Genomic DNA, 22,251 nt, shown 5'->3' with positions numbered 1-22,251 from the left:
GCGTGTTTACAGCTGCTGAAGGTGCAATGCTTGCCCTGCTGCTGCTGTTTGAACTTCACTTAAGGACTTTCTGGATTTTAACTACTACAGAGATGCTAAATGGAGATGTTGTTTTAATGCTGTTGATGATGGGATAGTGTTGGCTTGAAATCGGAGAAATTTTAGTGAATCATCGTCAGGCAGGTGTTAATTAAATATTGGTAGGGGCTTGGTTTTTTTTTTTCTTTTGCCCTACAATGAGAATTGAGTGGGCCTCTCAAACTTGATAATAAAAATATTAACTAGTATTTTTCTTAAAGTTCACTGAAAATCATTTGCCTCCCAAATTCTTGCCTTTTCTGTAATTCCGTAGTATTTCTTGAATTGAATGACAGCACGCTTATTTTCTTTCTGTGACTCTTAACTCGTAAGGATGAACACACGCTGTTGGGCTGTAATTAAACATTCTTATCCCCAGTCATAAAGGAGAAGTGGTCCACTGTTGTTTTCATGAAACTGAGTTGTGAGTAACCTCTTTGGCCCAAGGGTCTGGTCTGGTCTGTTTACAAACATCTGCCTGTTTCTCTCTGAATTCAGAGTTGTGGTTGGAATGACCAACTTAAACAGTGAATGATCGGTTTCATGAGTCAGAATAGGGTAGAAGAGTTTCTTTTTTGGCAAACTGTTCATAAACTATTACTTGCATCTAATTTGAACAAAGCTGAACATACAAATATAATTTTGGGGTATCTAGTGTCAAGAAATGAAAACTTTTCTAGGATTGCGTGCTCTTCTTCCTCAGACACCCTCATGATAAAACACTCTGCTTCTGGGGACTTGCACTTGTAAAGCTCATGAGCAAAGTCTTTGCGTGAAGTGTTCATCCTTTAATATGCCTAGTAGTTTGCCTTTTCTCTCATTTAGGAGAGTAAGTATAGGTGCTGTCCTTTTCAGTTGCTAAGGTTACATTTGGGTTTCTTGTTCTCCCTTCTTTTCAGCCCAGGGCACAGGGATAGGAGGAATCCTATGCATTTCTGTTGTCTCTAATGGGATAAAAATGAAACTTGTATACACACTGTGTCCTGGGCAAGGAGGCGTTTCAAGCCCAATCTCACCTTACAGAACTCCTTTGCAGAGGAATTTTAAAAATGTTGGAATGTCTTGGGAGTGGAGACATGGACAGAACACAGGGGAAGCAGAGAAGTGGGGTGTGTTTGTTGGTTTTTTGTATAATAAACCATTGGAGTGAATTTGAGTTCTTCTTTAATCTTGTTTTTACTCTTCTCTGAAGGGGGAGGGGGGGAGGAAACAACACATTTTTGGTTACATTCCAGTTGGCATGTTTTCTCTGGGGAGCATAGAGTGGCTGGTGGAGGAGTGCACTAGTGATTATTTTGGTACTCTATAGCTTGTGTCCTTAATACTCAGTGTAGAAACATGTTTAGAAAATTGTACAGATTAAGTGTCTTGTAGTTTAAAGTTTGGTTCACTTATGTTCTGAGAGCGCAAAAAGTAGATAAACAAAAACCCGCTACCAACAACAAAAATCTGAAAAACCCCTCTAGTCCTTTTTTTTTTTTTTTTTTGCTTCTTCCTTTTTTCCTGTTTTCTTTCTGAGTGAAGGGAGTTTATTTTTGTCCCCGCTATTTCCCAGGGGACTGTACTATAGAGGGTTTCATGTGTGTACTTCATTTCTTGTCTGTGGCTTTCTGTCAAAAATAAAATAATGCACTGAGTTTTAGATGCAACGCATTTGTACCTCTTAATTTTATGGGTGTTGAGATTTTGGTCAGGAGACATTATGGGTATGTATGTGAGAGGTTGGCTTTGTAAGTATTACTGGTTACTCTTTTTAAAACCTTTCCTACAGTACGTGAAGATTGTGTTTGTTTAGACTCTTGTCACCAGGTGATATTTTCATGTTCAAATAACTGCTGGTAGTACAAAATAAACAGTTTTCATATATGCTGTCTTTGTAGAACTAGATTCATTCTAGCTAGGGTTAAAGATTATATAAATTATTAATGCTTACTTTAAGACCAGGCTTTCGAAAAGATGAACAATAAAAAGCTGGCCTGTATCTTAACAGAACTTTGCATGAAAGTGGTTATTAAATCTGCTCATGTTTTGTTCTTTTTGCTGGTACATGCAAGTGTTGTTTGTTTAGGGACAATTTTTTTTTTTTTTTAGTTATTTTTGAAAAAGTAATAGACTTGAATTACTGTACTGTCTGCGAATTGACTTATGAAGAAAGACTGATCTGCTGCAGTCTATTTTGTGGAATATCTACAGATAAGCTTTCATGGTTCATTGGCTTCTTGGAAAGCTGTGTGGTGGCCATGTGCTGTCATCACAGGCCCAGGCCTAGGGGGTTTTAGTAGGTGCTCAACATTGAAATCGTTCAGTGTACTAAAAAGCCAAATGAGATAAAATAAAAAATATCATTGACATTCAAAGTCTAAAAAAATCTTCACAGTTTATTCCATCTTCACCATGCTTCCACTAGAAGTTGGAAGGGTACTGCTTTTCTGAAGAAATCTTTCCACAATGTTTTTTAAGTGGAGATAAATATTGTTACCAGGAAAAGGGGAAAAAAACCCTCAACAACAAGCCACAAAACAGCATGTAAAACTGGAACACAAGAGCACAGGGTTTTGAAGCTTCCTGAATTTTTAACTACTAGCAAATTGCCTTAAATTTAACTTGGATTAATTCCCTAGTGATCCTTGACATTAAACGGATGTGCTGGTTTGACATGGGTAGACAGAAAACTAATTAATTCCTCTGAATTTGAGGCATATTTAATTTTCTCCCCCAAAGACCTCTCATTTGAAAGGTACGATGCTGTAACAAATGTTGAATGTGGAATGTGGATAAGGTAGCAGACCTTTGGACAGAGGAAGATGAAGACACCTACAATAACAATTGCTGGTTTGGAAAATGTTAAATTTTATTGATTAGTCTGAACATGGGAGTATCCACATTATTGCTTGCATACTTGAAAGTGCTACATGTGCCCACTTGTCAGTGGAAAGGATGCTGCTCTTTGGGTGTCTTCCCTGTTCATCTCTCTCTCTTTGTACTTAAAGTACATTGGAACAAGGACAAGTTGTCTTCCCTTTGTGCAGAGCAATGTATGTTGTCATTATTTTTATTTGTTTTCTTATATTAATCACATTTTAGAACATCAGATACTTTTGCTTTCTTGTCCAAGAGGTACCTACACACCCTCTGCTCTTGTCCCCAGTGTCCTTGGAAATGTGGGCAAGGAAGGTACAAGGACTGTGTGATCTTATTGTTGTGACACGCTTTTGTTCATCCATGGCTTGCCTGGAGGGTGTCTTTTGTCAAGACTGGTGGGTGGGAGGGAGGCCAGTAAGGAATCTTGCATACAAGATTTCTGTGTGTTTAGTAAAAGTCTCTTGGTAGGAAATAGTGTCAGAGAAAAGCTGTTTCCTAGAGATGCTAGCAAGTGCTTCATCCATAAGAAGCACTAGATTAGTTCAATACCTGAACCTCAAACGGTCATGTCTAAAATCAAAGGTAGCAAGAGGCAAATATTTCTATCTGGGTTGCTGCCATAGGAAGCTTAAACAAAGGACAGGGTGTACCTAAAATAGGCTGTTACCAACAATGAGGGGGAATCCAGCCCACTGAAATAAGCTGAATAAATATCTGAAATGATAAAGAAACAAAATCTGTGAAGAAATCTGTGCAATTTCCAGGTGAAAACATTCAAGAAGAAAAGCTGCTGTTGTATAAATTCACAGAAGCAGGTGAAGACATTGACAAATACTCCTGATGCTAATCTGTATTAAATTGAGGAAGAGAAAATTATCCTTGCAGGAGATTCCCCCACCCCTCTTCAACCAATTCCAGGGAGTGATGCTTTAGAATATAGATTGCAATACCCATGGAGGAACAGCAAAAGGAAATGCCATCTCTGAAACCTTCTGATTGCTTTGTAATTGTGTGCTGTGAGGTTTTCTTGTGTCTTCCTCTGAATCACGTGGATCTGGCAGCTGTTGGAGACAGGATTGGTGATGGACAACTTGCTTTATCCTATGTGGCAATTCATGTTTCCTGAGGGGACTAAGCTGACTCTTCAACTCCTAAAAGTAGATACAGTAGTGGTTTCTGGAATAAAGACAAAACTGAACTGTCATTCTGCCTTAAGAGGTGGTTCTCTCAAATATGAAGATGCTGGGAAGCGGTGGCAGCCACCTTCAGAGCCTTGGTTAGAGAGCTGCTGTGCTGCCTGGTTCCATCACAACCTTTTCAGACCAAAGACATGAAAAATCAATTTCATCTTATTTTTTCCTTATTTCTCTTGATTCTTGGTTTGATTTTTATTTCATTTTTTTGAGATAGAGATGGTTTCTGTGTGAGAATTTGATTTGAGGTCTCCAGGCAGGTTTCAATGGTAAATAGGTAGTGTTACTCAGATACTGTAGAGCTACACTATTATTGACCTCTTCCAGTTCAAATAAAGATGATCAGCTTCTTTGTGCGTTCTGTGCTTAATTCTGTAGAAAAGCTGTATGGATTTGAAATAAATGAACACCAGTTTGGACTGACTGTGTTGCAGGAAGATGGTCCTTCCTCTCTTGAGTGAAGCAAATGCTTCTCAATGATCGGGGACCAGCTGGTCTTGCAAATTAGCATTTCTGACACTGCCGAAGAGGCAGCTCCACTCTTGCAGAACTGGAGAAGCTCGAGCAGGCAATCTTGCGTAACTTGAACTTCTGAATCATCAGGTGGCTCTCTAGAAGAAAAGTCCTGTATCATGTATGGTCTGTGGGCTGCGAGGTTGTTTTCCAGCCAATGGTGTTGGCTAAACTGTAGCTATTTTTCTCCTGGAGATGATAATAATAGCACAGACTAGGGGAAGGGGGCAGAGGTCTTGCGGATCTGTATTCCGCAGTACAGGAAACCCACTTGCATTTGTCAGGAAACTTTCTTAATCATAGCTGTCCTAGGACTGCTGTGAGCAGATTTGAACAGATGGGACTGAATTTGTGTTTGAACTCCATGTATGTTGGAAAGTTGCTTCAAGCTCTCATCAGTCTCCTTAATGATAGTGCTTGTATTTAACCATGTATGCTTCAAGACCATAAGACCTCAGAAGTGCAGTGATTTTGGTTTTGATGTGTGTGCTTGCCCATAATTATATTCAGAATTTGGTCTTGTCAGCAGATACCAATTTTACAGTTGTACATTGACATGTGGACCCACATACCAGTTTTACAGGTGGAACTTCTTATATTGGAACAAATTTTTTGAGAGAAAGGAATGTATTTTTATATATATATATAAAATCCTTTATATTGTGTGGCACCTTGGCATTCTTAATTAGTTGTACTATTAAACCCCTGTTACCCGGTATATAAATATTGATAGTAAGTTCCAAATAAGTCATAAAAGCTAGATAAAATGGCAGAAACTAATGCCAAGGAATTTGTAAAGCTGTGGCCACAAAGGTGAGTGTGGACCTGCAAAGGTAGTAACTGCTGAGGTACGGTGTTGCAGAGAACACTTCATCTGTCTGTTCTGGTGCTTCCAACATCCACCCTTAACGCCTTGGGTGTTGTGAACTTGAAGTCATCTCGCTTGAGAGACAGAGTGTGTTCATGTGCCCTATACCAGTGAAGTGTCACCTTGGGAGGCAAAGGGCAGGGAGTTTCTGCTGATGCTGAATGGCCACCAGATTAACCTGTGTGGTAGGAGTGACTTGCTGAACGCTGCAAGAAACGTACCTGTGCGCTTGTCCATGTTGATGTATCACTTCTCTCGTATTTGTACTTTGCAGGTGGGATAAAATTCAATCTGAAAATATTAGTGCCACTGATCACTGTCAACATATTCCCATTTAAGACCTTTTTTCTGTTTTGGGGTGTAAGAGGAGGGTAATTTAGAGCATAGCTTATAAGACAGGAGTCTCTGCCTTTATGCTTTAATGCTCCTGTCATTAACTAGCCTTTTTTTGGGATAATACTGTCAAATTTTATAAAAGATGATCAAAAGTCCTGTGAATTCTCTGCTTGGTGGATGCTTTGTTATTCTGGTCATAAGCATTCTTTCTAAACGTGAACGTTTACGTGATTATTGGAATTTCTCTATGCAGTATCATAGGGTGGTTGTGCGGTGAACTTGGAGATGTAAAACCAAGGAAATAACACACTTTATTGCAAAATTTAAATCTTGTAGCTTATAAGTAGTTAAGATTCAAATAACATTAATCTCATAGTTCTGATCTCTTGCCAGTTTAGTTTGGGTGGGGACTTAGAATTCTGTGATCTGTGGTCTTGGATTTGCCTATGGCTCTTCTGACTTGAAAACAGTATTTATAGCCCCTTAACGGCAATATAGCAAGGGAAATAGCTGGTTTCAATTGGCGTTTGCTGTTTGAGGATTTCAGCTATTCAGTGTGCTACATGTGCTTGTTCCCTTGAGAAAATTGTGTTACAGAGCGCTCTTCAATAGTTTGTCTCCATCAGCATGGTTTCAAGTGTGTAGTACCTTTTTCAAAACCAAACTTTGCTGCAGTTGAACTGTAATCTGACAGCTGTTTTACTCAAGTAACTTAAGACAGGTTTTCTTAGAAATCTGTAGTAATTTAAAGAAATATTTCTCTGGGATGTTATGAGCCACTGGAGGATTGAGCTTTGAATCTAGTCCCTTTTAACGTAAATTATTTGAAGTCTGGTAAAAATAAGCTGCATTGTGTAGTGAATGTGCAGTCTTTCTAGACAGTAGTTGTATTTTCTGGCATTCTTTCAAGATGAACCTGTTACTTAATTTGATACAACTTGGGGCTTGTCTCGGTCTTTGAGAAACACATCTGTATGCTTGTATTGGATTTTGTAATACTGTCATTTCCTTCCCAATACAGGACTTGTGGAAGAGGAAACACAAAGATTTCCAAATGAATAACCGAAAGGAAGATATGGAGATTGCTTCCCACTACCGTCATCTGCTGCGTGAGCTTAACGAGCAGAGACAACACGGCATCCTCTGTGATGTTTGCATTATAGTGGAGGGGAAGATATTTAAGGCTCACAAAAATGTCCTGCTTGGCAGCAGTCGCTACTTCAAAACGCTGTACTGCCAGGTACAGAAAACATCTGACCAGGCCACAGTCACCCATTTAGACATTGTAACTGCACAAGGCTTTAAAGCAATCATTGACTTCATGTATTCTGCACACCTAGCACTGACCAGCAGAAATGTCATTGAGGTGATGTCAGCTGCTAGCTATCTGCAAATGACAGATATTGTACAAGCCTGTCATAATTTCATAAAAGCAGCTCTCGACATAAGCATAAAGTCCGATGCCTCAGATGACCTTGTCGATTATGAACTCGGAGCCCCTTCCAGCAGTAGTACGGATGCTTTGATTTCAGCAGTCGTGGCTGGCAGGAGTATATCTCCCTGGTTAGCTCGGCGAACAAGTCCAGCAAACTCTTCTGGAGATTCAGCTATCGCCAGCTGCCATGAAGGAGGAAGTAGTTACGGAAAAGAGGATCAAGAACCAAAAACAGACAGCCACGAAGACATTTCATCCCAGTCTCTTTGGTCTAGTGACATGGGCTATGGGTCTTTACGTATTAAAGAGGAACAGGTTTCACCATCACATTATGGAGGGGGTGAACTGCATTCTGCCAAGGATAGTGCAATACAGAACACGTTCTCGGAACAAGGAGTAGGGGATGGCTGGCAACCCACTGGGCGCAGGAAGAACAGGAAAAATAAAGAAACTGTGCGGCATATTACGCAGCAAGTGGAGGATGACAGCAGGGCAAGTTCTCCAATGCCATCTTTTTTACCCGCCTCAGGATGGCCATACAGCAGTCGAGACCCAAGTAAGTCGTTCTTCCGATTTTTGTGGCTGAAATGAAAAACATTGTTAATTACATCTGTTTATGGTGTCATCTTTTCTCTGAAAAACATAAGCTTGCCAGAGACTGAAAAATGGTAGAAACCTGTGTTGCCAGCTATTCAAAAGAATCAAGCACTGTATGGTTCAGGAGCCTCAGTCTCATGGTGTTGCGGGCTGGTTCTCCTCTGAAAGAAGCTGATAGTTTTGTTTTGGCCTGGAATGTAGGATGGTCTAAATCACCCCCAAAACACCATTATAATTGTCGGAATTAATGAGAGAAAAGGTTGGAATTTGTTAGCAGTTGTGCAAACTGATGTCAATGTTGGAGAATTTTCCTTGTGCTGTATATTGATGATGTAATTAGACCACACAGGTGTAATGATCCTATCTTCAGTACTTCCTGATGTTCAAGTGTCACTTTTTCATGTGTAAGAAAACCACCATAGCCTGTTGCTGGTAATTGCAAGACAAATGTTTGGTAATTCGTAAGAATAACATGGGGTTTTGAGGTACTACTGAGGCTTAAAATGTGTTTTGATGTGTGACTAGGTGTAGTCTTAGCTGAGTGGCTGCTTTTAAGGTGTATAGCCAGGGAGAAAAATGTTGTGTTGACTTCTTTTGAATCTTCAGTAGTTATTTTTCTGTCTCATGATAACTGTCCTATTTAATGCATTAATCACTGGCAACTAATAGACCCAGGAATGTTACTGATACAGGGGTTTGGGTGTTTTTTTCCTAAAGGACTTTAAGGGAGTGTGGTATTAAACTCTCTCAAGCTGACTTGAAGAACTCAGTCTGTGCTGTGAGTTAGCCTGCGTTTCATTGCATACCAGAATCCAAGTCAGCCAGGAGAAGGGTGTGTGAGGTTGTATGCCCTTATATTGCCAAATTCAGATGAAAAAAGCAGTATAAATAGTACTGAATGTCTGAAGAGTCTTTATGGGCTGGAAAGGGATGTTTAAATTGCCTACATACTGAAGTTTAAATGTGATTTTCATTGAACGGGTAACTCTTTACAAATGTCTTTAGATTTATTATGTTTTACAGTTATCTGCTGCAGCAAGCTTGCATGTAATTATTCTAATTAGCTGATGATAAAATCTAAACGTCAGTTAGAAGAAAAATACGAGATAACTTGAGGTAACAGTGATTTATGATGAATCCTGGTTTTATAATGCATGTATTTTAGGATTGTTTTGAATGAAGGTTCAGCATGGACTGCCTGGTATGCTACTGACACGCAAATATTTTTCACTTTCACGGCATCCCATGAAAACGACTCAATCACTTGTATTGTCTGTGGGGTGTGTGGGGTTTGGACAGGTATAAGAAGTAAACCACACGTGTTGGAGTGATGGGGAAACAGGACTACAACTCTGATCGTCCTAGCAAACTGCTTAGAGATTGAATGCCTTTACATTACTGAAAACGGTGTGAAGTATAAGAGATCACATTAACAGGAAGCTGAATGAAGTTTAGATTATTTAATTCTTAATTGTTAAGGAATTAAATAGAAGTGGCCTTTTTCTTTGCAACTGTTTGCAGATGGGAGGAAGATGGCTTCGGGCATTGACTCAGCACAGTGCTGAGACAGCACGTCAGCAGGCACAATCAAGTTACTTGTTCCAAATCTTGCCTTAAATGAGGTTCCCAATAAAAGAGGTGTTTCTAATGATGGGAAAGGGGAAGCTGAAAGGTGGTGGTTGGAGGAATAGTTTTAATATTCCACTAGTGCTGGTAAAGCAAAAGGAAAAACTGAATAGCAACACTTCTCCTGTCCAAAACGAGAGGAGTGCCAGACCCAAACAGGCACAGGGCCTGCATACGCTGGCAGTGGCCAGCCGGTCTGGCTGCTGCTTGGAGAGCACTGTGTGCAAAGTAGAAGTACCCATGCTGAGCAAGGGGGATAGTTGGAGACTGAGCTGCTCATGGTTTCCCTATACTGGCCATCTGGAGAGGTGAGCTGAGATGAAATTCTCCTTTCTGCCCTGCTAAAAAGGGATGTTTCTCTGTGCTGTGGGGCCTGAGATTGTGGGATGGGCGCATATGGACAACGATAGGGACTGTTTCTATGTGCTTCCCACAGGCAGGGCTCCTCCTGCTTAGGTTTTAGGTCGAATTTTCTTGTCTTTTCGGTTTTGGTTTGGGGTGTTTTTTTGTATGATTTCAAAGGATTTGGGATCTGTGCACATTCAGTTTAAGTTAACACTTGGACATCTGGTCAGCAGCGAGTCTCTCACATGTTTGTGTGCGTAGTTGTGTGGTTTGAGTGAAACCAGAGTTGGTCGCTCTGAGGTTGCCGCTTTTTCAGCGTGAAGTAAAGCATCCCTGCTCCCCCAGACCATCACTGTCATGGGCCCTATAAGCAATAGGGTCTTTTGGTCTCACATTAATATTTCCCATCTCCAGCAGGTGGAAGCAACCCTCTTGCGAATTGCTCCATCTCCTAAGTTGCCAAGCTACAAGGTTCTGCTTAGGTTGGGTTTTGGTACCCCAGGTTCTTCCCTTTCCTGCTAGAGTTCAGAAGTAGTTTAGAGGCGTTGCAAACTTGGCTCCTATGCACGAAGGAAAACTGATTCTCTTGTGTGAAAATGGGTAATGGCAAGTGTCTGCGCTGTGTAACGAGTGTTTGGGATGTGTTTAAATTGCAGCTGGAAGTTGTCTTTGATTTAGTAGTGTCAGGCTTCATTCTTTAAAACAGACTTAATAGTCTAGGGCTGGTTTTTTACCTCATTTATTTAGAAGTGTCCCTATCAGTATTGTTCATAGCCAAGATGAAAAGGTACTGGTTTGCCAAGGAAATGGGTGTTGAATGTTCTTTCAATAAGCAGCTAAGAGGAAAAAAAGTTACCTAGAACTCTTTGTTCTTTGAGGCTCATTCATGTTTCTGATCTAATCAGTTATTTTAAGATGCTCCTTGTTAAGTCTGAAAGCCCTCGCTGTGGGATAATTTGGGTACCATTTCCAAATGCTTCTGTACTGGAGGACTAACAGACTTTCTGGCAATGCAAAAGCTGATGAAGAAGAGTCCATCTTAAAAGTTCCATGTTTGTGCAAGATACTCATTACATCTTGCTTGCAAGCAGCATTACATTTCAGCAACATGCAAGCAACGTTTTGGAAGGCGGATCTTACAGGTAATCATTGCATCACCCTTTTAAATCAGTGATTATTTGGGGCAGTATACTTCACAGATTAAAAATACTCTCCTATTCCTGTATTATACAGGATTATGTAATTTATGTTTTAACAAAGAAGCACATTGCAGTCACTGAAACTTTGATTTTGAAACAACTAACAATTTGTTTACACTTAGTAGTGGTGCTTCTTTCAGTGGGAAACATGTTCTTATCAATACAGGTAGGTAGGGTGTACCAAATTGTCCCGAATACATAAGTAGATGGTACTTAAATATGGATCAGTGGGGCCTCAAAAAGACACAGATATTTTTTAAATTTTTGTTTTAATTGAAAGGATAAGAAAATTCTTTCTGAATCAGTTGATTCTTTTCCAAATGCTGGTGGGGTGCTGCTGAGAGTCTTTGAATTTGTTCGCACTGTGGATTAAAAATAAAAAGGAGTGTCTGGAATAATCTTATTAATGGTACTCTAACATCATGGAAATAACAACTGAAGCAAGATTCTTAGTGTCTGCCATGCAGAGTATATCTTCTTCATCGAGAAAGAATGATCAAATAGGATTTGCAAAAGAATGCAAGCTAAGTTGAGATGCTAGATTGAGAATGTGATTAAGCTCTCAGTTTCTACAGGGTGGTGTCAGTCAAGCACAAAGCTTGATGAGGACCATCTTTTCAGGCTAGTTTCAATGTATTAACTTGGATACTCTGTTTAGCCTAAAACACATTCATTTTTTTCTGTCTCATCCTGTTTGGGTTGTTCAGGATGTCAGTTTGTCATTCCTTGTATGAAACGTTCGTATATGTTTTCCTCACCAAGCCACATTGCCTTGGAACAGCAATTCTCCAAAGTAAACTGAAGGATGGGCTTTTATAAATAATAACTTTCTTCATAACTGAGCCAAGAAGAATTTCCTCCACAGACTTGCCAAATAATAGGTCTGCCTTTTATTTTAACCTTTTTTCTTAAATCTTGTAGGTTTTCTAAAGAAACATACTGTTCTTTGTTAGTCTTAATGTCAACAATGCTTATGAAATTCAGAAGTAGTCTTGTGCCTTGAGCATCTTTGTTTTCCTTAGGTTGCAGTTTCTTTAATATTGCTGGATAAAGTGTTTACAGGATTACACCTCCTGAGTGCATGGACTGCAGGATCGGGTGGTATTTAAAAGGCTCTTGCCAAAGAGGGCAGTTACCTTCACTAGAAAAGCTGTTAAGATAGCAAAACGTGGCTGGTTTTGCCTCTTCATATAATGGAAAACTCTTGTCACTTGGAGGGTGTCTTTTGAAGAATTTATTGATGGTTTTATTAATGTGTTAGTTCAAGCATAGTAGTTATGATTCAGGAATTTATTTTGAAGGAAATACTCCCCCACATCTTCTGAGTGTTTGCACCCTAAAGCTGCAAGTGAATTTCTGTGTGCCAATTGACTGTGAAATGAAGCTAATTATTTTTAAAACGGAACAGTCATTTTTAAAGACACTGCAGTTTGGGAACTTTTTGCTTTACTTTGCTTACATGCAGTGAAATGGTTGCATTCTGTAAGAGCAGCTTCAGGACTTAAGTAAGCCTAGAGCAGTGACCTTTGTGGGAAGCATGGACAGGACTTCACTATATCCTTCTGAATTTGCAGAGTTCTAAGCTGCTTCCAGCACTTTCCCATCAAAATCTTTAATTATGCACAAGTTTCCTCCCTCATGGTGAGGAGACATTAAAGTTCATCATTTTCCAATGACACAAGCTGATTTCGGTGCCTGCTGCAGGGAGTTGTGCTACTGGCTCTTGGTGAAGACTGGAGACAGCTGGTGTCATAAGCAGTTTCCTATCCCTTTTTCTGTCTTGGTTTCTAGAGAGTAAATTATGATTACACGAGTTGTTGGCAAGCACAGATGCTTAACAGTTGGATCATACAGTGAGCTTACATTTCAGAAGGCTTCAGAGGGAGGCAAGAAAGAGCTTGGTTTAGATGAACTCTCGAGTATTATTTTGTGCAGGTGAGGTCTCTGGGCCTGTCTGAGTGCAGGTAGGTGACTATGTGGATTGTCTTATTATGGAATGATTTTATTCTTGCTAAAAAAGTCTTTTTCTCAGCAATCTACTGAGCTTCCTGTAACTCCTTCACATTTTCAATGCAAATCTTCAAATCTTTCCTTGTATTATTATTAAAGAAAAAAAAACAGTGTAAATTTCTTTTTTTCTGTTGTGATATTTGGCAAGCATGTTAGTCCAAGCAGTGGAATAGAGGTCTTGCGTAACGAGAAGAGGGGGAAGAATGAATGTGGTGCTTGTATTCAGAAATCAGGTGTTTAAGGAACTCTTTAAGATTTTTTGTTCTGCAAAACCTGTGTCATAGTTCTGGCTTTACATGATGCTTTATAAATAATCAATTTACCTGTCCTGAAGAGCTAGTGTTTAAAAGAGAAGAAAAAAAGGTCTTCAGGCTAGTACTGAGGGTTAATATTGAAGAAATAAAATGCTGCGTGAACAAGCTTGGAAAGAATGAGGCTTTGCCATTGATGACAAGCTGTTTGGTGTGAAGGATTATGCCAACATGGAATGGAAATGGAGAAAGGGAAGGAGAGGTGACGGAGTACAAGAGAGAAGAGAACAAGGAGCAGAAAGAGGGATAATAGAAAAAGGGAACTCAGAACAAGTTCTGAGAACAAAGACGCTAAATTTGGTGTAGGAAAGGTGCTATCTGAGACAGACTGAAGAGGTGAGGTAGGAAGGTTAAAGCAGACGTGTCTGTACCAGGAATACTTGTTGCATGTTAAGGCACAGAGAAGAAAAACACACATGTTTTTAGGCTTTTGTACCCAGCTGTTCCCATTAGACATGGATAAACCTTACTGAGGCTCTGTCCTGTCTAGTCGTTCTTCACTCTTTTTAACTTCTGCAGCCCAATGTTAAAACTCTTTTGCTCCAGCTTGAAATGCACGTAATAGTGCTCCCACATGCTATTCTGCCTTGCCGCTCTCCCATTAGTGGCACATTGATCCATCTATCTGGCCTATCCCAAACTTCTTTCCCTGCTCCTCAAAAAGCATATGAAAAGCATATATTTTTTTGAGACATGGTATCCCATACTTGATATAACTATTCATCTTACATAAAATAAAGATATATAAGTAAATCATAGATTTTTGTGGGATGAAAATGAATGTATTGAAGGAGATGCTAAGGGTAGTCTTAGCAGGTAGATTGAGAGCATGCAGTGTTGAAATGATCTGCCTAGTGTGGCAGCCAAAAAAAATCACTGGGACAGAATACAGTTGTTTGCTCTTCCTTTAAATGGATTTTGCTTTGAAGAGATGGAGCTTCCAATCCATCTGCCATGGTTTGAGTTCTGGTTGCAATATAAAAACTTAAGGCAGGTGTTTAAGAATTTGTTAATGGCCATGAATGAAAACTAAGTTGGTTAAAACTTCAATCCTCAGATTAGTATCTGATGTCCAAAACCAACATGGGCTTAAATTTTAACAGCTTTCCTACTGTTAGTTCATTATTTAGATCATTCTTTTATGCTCAGATTTGGAAAGATCACTTTTTATGGAGGATAGATGTTTTGGATCAAAATGTTCAGCTTATGGGAGTTCAACTTACGTTGGAGTATTTTTGAGGGTAGGTAATAGTAAATTACAAATAACCTGCCACTTGGAAAATTAAGTTAATTACTGCTTTTTTTCCACTTAACTTTCACAAAGTTGTAGTTATGCTGCAAGGTACTAAAATTTTCTTCGCTACGATTGAGGGGGGGTTTAATGATGTTTTTGTTGGGGAGATATTTTGGTTCCTTAAGCAGTGGTAATCAGCAATGCCAGCCTTTCTTTCACAGCCAGACCTGGAGGGGTTACAGATTTGTGCTCTAATGCCACCCCCAGAATTCTTTCTTAGCGCCAAAATCGGCTTAGCCCATGTTCTGCATTCCTCTGGCTTATGGAGCTGCCCAGGTTTCTAGACTGTCTTTGGTACTCTCTTCATGTGCATGAAGTATTCTGTGTACTGTGTGGAGGCGGCTGCTAGTTGCAGCAAAATGCACCACCAATGGAAAAAACAAACAAACAAAAAAACCCCAAACCAAAACCAAAAAACCAACCCTCCCTGACCTCTGTGTCCATCTGCTGAATTTTGCAGAAACTTTGCAGAGTGCTCAGTGAATAATTCATGTTCTCTGTATCACCACAGTTTATGGGCTAACAAAATTATTAGGATGCAGTCTTTGCAGGAATAACTCTTTCGAGTTTCTGTTATTAAAGGGTTAGGTCAGGTTATTTTCAAGTTTGGAAGTGAAAATCATTGCTTTAAACCCAGACACTTACTCCCTGGCTACACCCTGGCTTTAAAATGGTTCCACCCTAAACCAGCTTTAGCTCAAAGCTCAGTGTCTGTTTCCTTTCCCCACCCTGCATTCCATTTTCCCCAGGCTCCAAAGCTGCCCCCCTCCTCCTCCTCCTGCTCTTCCTCCTCCCTATGGTAGCAGCCTTGATTCTGTTAATCTGCTTTAACTCCAGAGATCAGAGGTACTTCCCCTCTCTTGAGTGCCCTTCTCACTATTTTACTGGTTCTGTGTGCCAAGGTTACACTAGGCTCATCTTTACAGAGATCTCAACCTTTCAAATAGTTGGTTGGCTGTTTTTTTTAACCTTTTTTTGTTTCTTTACTGAAATTACAAGTGAGAAATCAATAAGGCTACAGAATTTTAACATAAAAAATTCCTAATCCTGCTTTGCAATCATCACTGGTCAGGACTTTCACTTTCCAGCTTTCCCATTTGAAGTGCTGCTTTTGCATTAAAACATAGTAGGAATTAATGCTTTAGATGCAGTGTCTAGGAATCAAAACCAAAAAGTGACTTTGCTGCATTGGTCTTAGATTGTTTGGTTTTTTTGTTTACATTTCTTACAGGCACTTGTTTCAAAAGGTAAATATTTGTTCTGAGGGTTTTCAAAAGTTGTAACTTGGCATCCTGTCATATCATGAGTACTAGTGTTCATATTTAATGTGATACCTGAATGTTATATTTCTATCCCTTCATGTTTCTGTCTATTAATGTGCAGATGTGCAGCGAGAGACTGTCTCTACACTGAGGAGCAGCAGAGAATAGTATCAGTCCTTTTACTGCTTGAGTTATGAGACTTAGAAAAAGAGGTTAAGCTTACAGTCAACCTTAGTATTTTTAAAGTGATAGTCTGTTTGAAGTTACTGTACAATTCTATGCTTATTTTGAGGAAACAGGAGTGTGGCTTAAGGTATTTCTGCACTGCCTGGTCATTCCTGCTCCTGCAGGGATGACTTTTATTCTGTTTTTTTAAAACAATTAACTTATTCATTTTAACTATTTTTTTTTCTTTGGATTTGGGTGTTTTGTTGTATCTTGTTTTGGGGAAGATCAGTTCGTTGACCAGGTTTACACTGTAGCCCTACAAACCATTGAGCTGAGGTCACTAACAGGTAGCAGTGCGCAGTAGGGTTTGGGGCCAGGAGCTCCTTTAGCTGACACAGACCATGGAAAAGCCTCTGCAGAATTTGGTTGAATGTTAGAAAAAAAAAAAAATGTTACAAGAAAGAGATAGAAATTGGTCTTATTTTTTTCCCCCAGATACCTGGAGGAGTGGAGGGAATTTTCCAGTTGATATTTGGACACTGATTACTGTTTTGAAAAAAATAGAGGGATGGAGATACACTTGTGCTTTTAGAATACCACTGCAGAACTATCAATATAAAACCAGGTCATATTTGTGTAGAACAAGCAAGTCTTGCTTTAGCAAGACTATTCTAGAGGTATTGAGGAGGATGTTGCTGCTGTTGGTAAAACATATATGGTGAACATCATATATGGTGAAAATCATATTCAAGCCTGTATGGTGAATGCTGCCTTTCAGTTGGCATGGACTCCCCCAAGCACTCCAGAAACAGTAACAGCATTTATTACAGTTTTATGCAGGATGGTGTTTCTCAGCAGCTCAAAACCCGACAGTGCAGGACAGTGTCCCAGGTCACCCTGCTTTGAGGCACAGCTGAGAAGCTGTAGTAACGCTCAGATCTGGAGGAGGAGGGGAAGAGGGGAAAGCGCAGCCTGAAGGAGACCATGGTTTTGGTTCCATAAGGATTCAATTAAGATATCTTAAAGTCTTTAACATAAAGGCAGTTTTTAATGATCATATATGTTGTGGTTAAATAGCTATGTTTGCCTTATAGTTTCCCAAGTTATGAAATTGGAGCTTATTTTGAATGCTGTGCACATTTATTATATCCACATGTATGCTATTATGTTTGTAAAATAGTGCTAATCAAAACCAATATAGTTTATGGCATCACTTCTCTATGTAAATATTACAGTATGTGAGAATGCTGGGTTTTGCTTAACAAATAGCAAGTTGTAAAACACTTGCGAAGGATTTCTGTTAGAAAGCAGGGGGTATCTGAAATACAAGCTTCAAAGGTATTTTTAGCAGTTCGTAGAAAATTGTCATTTTTCTACCAGCCCAGACACTTTTTTTTTTTTTTAAGCCACTAGGAAATGAAAGCTTTTTTTTCTCCCTGTGAGTTTAAAAATTAATTATGTCTTTTGCACCAAAGGAGATCAAGCCAAATCTTCCTAAACTTATAGAAGAAGCATCATCCCTGGAATTTTAGATTAAATATACTGTCAGGCAGATCTGTATAGATACTTGACACAAATAGATAGATGAATCTCAGAAAACTGTCTTTGATTTCACCTAAGCTTTTTCCAGGAGAGTTCGGCTCGGGTCATAATTTGGCTGTGTCCTTGAAAGAAAAGCTGAGTTTAAGTGGCTCCCACTTTCCCTTGGTACTTAATTGTACCCCCACGCTCTCCTGCAGTTGTTCCGGTGAAGATGTCTGTGCAACCATGTAGTGAACCGGATTGGGGAACTGATCTGGGTTTAAAAATAACTTTTTTTAATAAACCAGTTTATTTTTAATGTATTAGTTCCTGTCTCAGGTTCACCTTGCAACTATACACGTAGTGTTGGTACAACTGAGGGAGTAGCAGGGGAGGATGCAGGAATGGACATTTGGGGTGGGAGAAGCTGCTGATGTTGGGACCTCTTTCCTCACCCCCCTCTCTGCCCTTTCTGCCTGTCATGTTATAAACAAACAAAAAATTGTGTTTGCCACTGCACTAAAAATTACCCAGCTGTGTGCAGGAGATTCTAAACAACTACTCCAGAAAGCACGATGCCTGCATCCATCGCAGGTAGCTTCCAGAGCCAGTGCTCTGTACTTCGTTGGTTAACAACTTGGGTGGTGGGATGGAGCGAACCCTCAGCACGTTGTTTGGATCACACCAGACTGGGAGGAATGATTTGCTGGAAGGCAGCGGTGCCAGACACAGCATGGATTCAACAAAGACGAGTGTGAAGTCCAGCGTGTGGGACAGAACAGCCCCGTGCACCAGTGTGGGTTGGCAGCCAGGGAGCAAGAAAGCAACTTTGCAGAAAATGTGTTCGGGGGAGTAATGAGCTGAAGAAGGAAGGGTCTGCGTGCCCTTGCAGCTGCGAAGGCTGGCTGCGTGCCTTACAAGGAGCGTACGTAGCATGTCAAGGGAAGTGAGACCACACTGGGGGTACGAGATCCTGTTTGGGGACCTCTAGGCCAAGAAGGACTTTGACAAGTTTGAGCAAGCCCAGCTGAGGCCATCAGGGTGTTGTGTACAAGGAGAGGCTGAGGCAGCTTAGTTTAACCTGGGAGGAGAGAAGGAGAGTGGATGGAGTGTCCAGAGCCAGACCCGTCCCAGATGCATATGGAGAAAGGGTGAGAGGTAATGGACACAAGTTACAGGAAGGGAAATTCTCATGGGGTAAAAGGAGGAAATTCTTTACAGAGTGGTCAGATGATGGAGGAAGGGCCGGGAGAAGCTGTGGTATCTCTGTCCCTGCAGATACTCAGACCTTGGCTGTACAAGCCCCTGAGAAACAGGATCTAACTCTAAAAGTAGCCCTGAAGTCCCTTTGAATTTATTTTTAAAAATGGTTCCAGGTAATACAACATTAACACTGTCACAAGTCAGGATGGCTTCTGGCTCACTGTCTGTTGGTGACACCGCTTAAGATACAACTCCAGTTGCTGTTGTTTTCAAACTGTACTCCCCTTGATCCTTGTCTTTCTGACAGCAGAATGGGTGCACCTGAAAGTTTGTCTTTCCTTTTGTTCACTTTTCCACCCTAATTTATGTAAAGACAGAGTATTCTCTGCACTTACAAACTTTGCTTTGTTCTTAAATGTGTTAAAAAGAAAATGAGCAGTATGATTTGCCAGCCCCGTGCCAGCTTCACATTTGCCTGTAGGAGGGAAAGTATTTGATGCACTTAACTGGGGGTCCTATTCTTTATGACTGTCAAGTGCGCTTTATAAATAAGAGTAGGATATAAGATTATTGAGTGTTTCTTTTATTAGTTCCAGATAGTTGGGATCTTGCTGTCACCCCTAGCTTTGGCAAGTGTCCACAAAATGCAGGCAGCCAGAGGCTTTGTCTGGGTTTAGTTGAGAGTGTTAGTGATGTTGGGTTGATAGTATGCTGGTGAAACTGGCAGGACGATGGTGTTCATTCTGCTGAAGCACCTAAAGGCTTAAAATCTGCTAAAACAGGTGCTGCAGCTGTGCGATTGGGTGAGCTGTGTGGAAAGGGTAAGGATGCTTTCCATGATAGGAGGTGCCTTGAATTGCCGTCATCTTTGGAGGTAGTGGGGACTTGTAAAGAATTTACTCCAGATGCTGAGCACTGATAACCTCCTGTTCGGAAAGGTGTGCTTGGAGGAATGGCTCATGCTGCGTGTAAAAAAAAAAAAAAAAAAAGTGCTAAATTTTAAGGGGGGTTGAGGATAGGTTGGAAGGGCTCCTAAAAGCTTCCTGAAATTTGCCAGGCATGATGGAGAAAACTTGCAGAAACTGGCTTAAAGCTTTGGCTGTGAATGATGAGCTGAGTACTGTTGCACGCCCTTCAAGGACCGCTGTGTTTGCTGGCTGACTTGCCCCACCTCGCTGGCGGCTGGGGCACTTTGATGAGGTAGGCAGTCGCTTGGTGGTGCATGTTGTGTGACCTCATCATCCTGGAAACTCAGAAGACCAAGGGAGAAACATTACTGCTTTGTATTTCTGCCAAACAGAAAGAGACTTTGAAGAGAAGATGACAGACTTCTTGGATCTCCTCTTACCCTGAGACTGTAATGAAAAGAGCAATATTGAGGAATAGCGACCTGGCAAAACGTTGCCTTCAGTTCTTGGGGAAGACCTTGTTTCTGCTTTGAATGCTTTCAGCAGCAGAGGTACTCGTGTATGGCTTTTATTCATGCCTTTCTCTCTTCTTACGGGTTAAGTCCTCCGGCTACACGTTTCTACCAACTCTGTATGTGAGAGAGCAGGAATAAAAGTTGAAAGATGAAAAAATTATTAAAGAAACTCCAAATTATAAAAGGGAATAATAGCATTGGGAGTCTGGAAAACAACAGAAAAGACCACTGGGGGTTTACAGAGAAGGTAAAAACACAATACAAACAAGAAATAAGTGGTGTGAGAGAAGCAAATACTGAGAAGGTAGTTTGGTAACAGCAGAGTTTAAGCTGTAATGAGGAAAAATGACTGTAGCAGGGAGAAGAAATACAAGGAAAAAACTGTATTAAAGTAATTAAGGTACTCAAATGGATTCTTTAAAATGGAGGAGCTTTTCTAGGGTCTTTCTGAGATGGCATGTGTGGGGTTTTTTCAGTTGTTTGGCTACATTTAATGCTCTTTACTGCCAGTTTTCTCGTAGATCTTGGAAAACAATTTATCACGCTAACATTTAATTTGGATACTTTTAGTAGGTTGCATCACCTTTCTCTCTGCTGTAGCCCTTGCTGAGGGGCTGGCAGATGTCTGCAGTGCTACTTGATTTTTTGACTAGTACAGCTTGGTTTTCTCATACGCATGAAGTGCGTTTTGTTGTGCCATGCTCAGCTGGGCTGTGTGGTCTCTGTGAGAAGGTGCTCATAATCGGGCTTCCTGTATTCCCTTTAGATAAGAACTTTACCAGTTAAATGTTGCTTTCAGAGATGCATGGAAATACTGTTGCCAAAGTTGTAAAAATGGGCCCTGTGTTTTATTTGAAAATAAAAGCTAATAATAAAAAGTATTCATCCAAGTCAACAAACTAATAAAGCTTTTCTAAAGCTTTTGTGTTTTGGAAAGTAGGCTGGTGTAATAGAATAACTGCAAAATAATTATTTGCTAAAGAGACTAATGAGCTCAGTTTTTTAGAGCAGCATTAATCCCATGTTTAACTTGCTGCCCCGACCGGGATTTCCTGCGCGCGGTGCCTGGAAGCTGTGCAGTCTCGGGGACTGTCTCAGCGGTGTGAAAAATGAGATGTGGGGGAGTTGGATAGAGCTCTCGGGCTGCCACGTGATCCGTCGCCTTGAATAATTGCAGAATAGAAGCTCATTTACTAAAGCTTGGTTTACGTACTGTTGAAGCACTGTAGTAAACAGTTTAGATTACTGGGAAGTGGCAGATACTTTTGATTCATGTAATTCTTTGACTGAATCTCGTTAAAAGAAGCTGTATTCTGGAGAAAAGAGAGAAGTGGTTTTGGAGGCAATGTGAAGAGGGACTTCATGCATTTTTGGGTTTTGGTGCACTGAGAGTATTTTAGTGCTTATGTGACTAAGTGGATATTTATTTTGCCTTAATGTGTATTTGATTAGGTTACATCAGCTATAAATACTGGAAGCTCTAAAGCCTCTATTTCACTGTCTGTCTCTAATCTTGGCTTTTGAGGAACATTTAATGTCTTGTTGTGGTTACAATTAATCTCTGTGTGTTTTAGCAATTAGTGTTTATGTGCAGCAGGCAGTAACAGATTTTGGCAACTGTCAATCAGCATCTGTAATTGGCTATGAAAAAGGACAGGGCAAAACGCAAGGTGATTTACTGCCTGTGTGGTTATTTGGCAACACCGTTTTGTTGACAAACACCCTTTCTGGCCCAGGTTATTTGCAGTGATTTGACGTGTAGGTGGTGAGGAGCAGAGAAATAGCAGTGTTAGCATGGCTTTGATTTGATAAAGCCGTCTGTTAACATTACCAGTGTAATGGGCTAGAATTTACTTACTTTGCCACCTTTTGTAACAGCTGCTGGTTTTTAAAGTCCTGTAATTTCCTTTTATGCAGAAATGTTAGTTTTAAAAACAAATGTCATTTGCTATCTAGAAAAATTATATTACCTGTTAGTTGCTCACTCAGTAGCAGAGGAATGACAAA

General features: G+C 40.3%; 1 protein-coding gene across 4 annotated transcripts in view; it reads left to right on the top strand.

Moving 5' to 3' along the window:
* ZBTB46 (zinc finger and BTB domain containing 46) overlaps positions 1-22,251 on the top strand; it is a 59,545-nt gene that overhangs the window by 10,123 nt on the left and 27,171 nt on the right. For all 4 annotated transcript variants that reach the window (XM_055813685.1, XM_027790164.2, XM_027790163.2 and 1 more), the window contains one exon: positions 6,872-7,841. In XM_055813685.1, coding sequence (XP_055669660.1) covers positions 6,872-7,841 — 970 coding nt within the window. The remainder of the gene's footprint in view (positions 1-6,871; positions 7,842-22,251) is intronic.

Source organism: Falco peregrinus, chromosome 9 (genome assembly GCF_023634155.1).
Source record: "Falco peregrinus isolate bFalPer1 chromosome 9, bFalPer1.pri, whole genome shotgun sequence".
Classification (NCBI taxonomy): domain Eukaryota; kingdom Metazoa; phylum Chordata; class Aves; order Falconiformes; family Falconidae; genus Falco; species Falco peregrinus.
The sequence above is the reverse complement of the archived record's forward strand: the minus strand, read 5'-3'. Positions and strand labels throughout refer to the sequence as shown.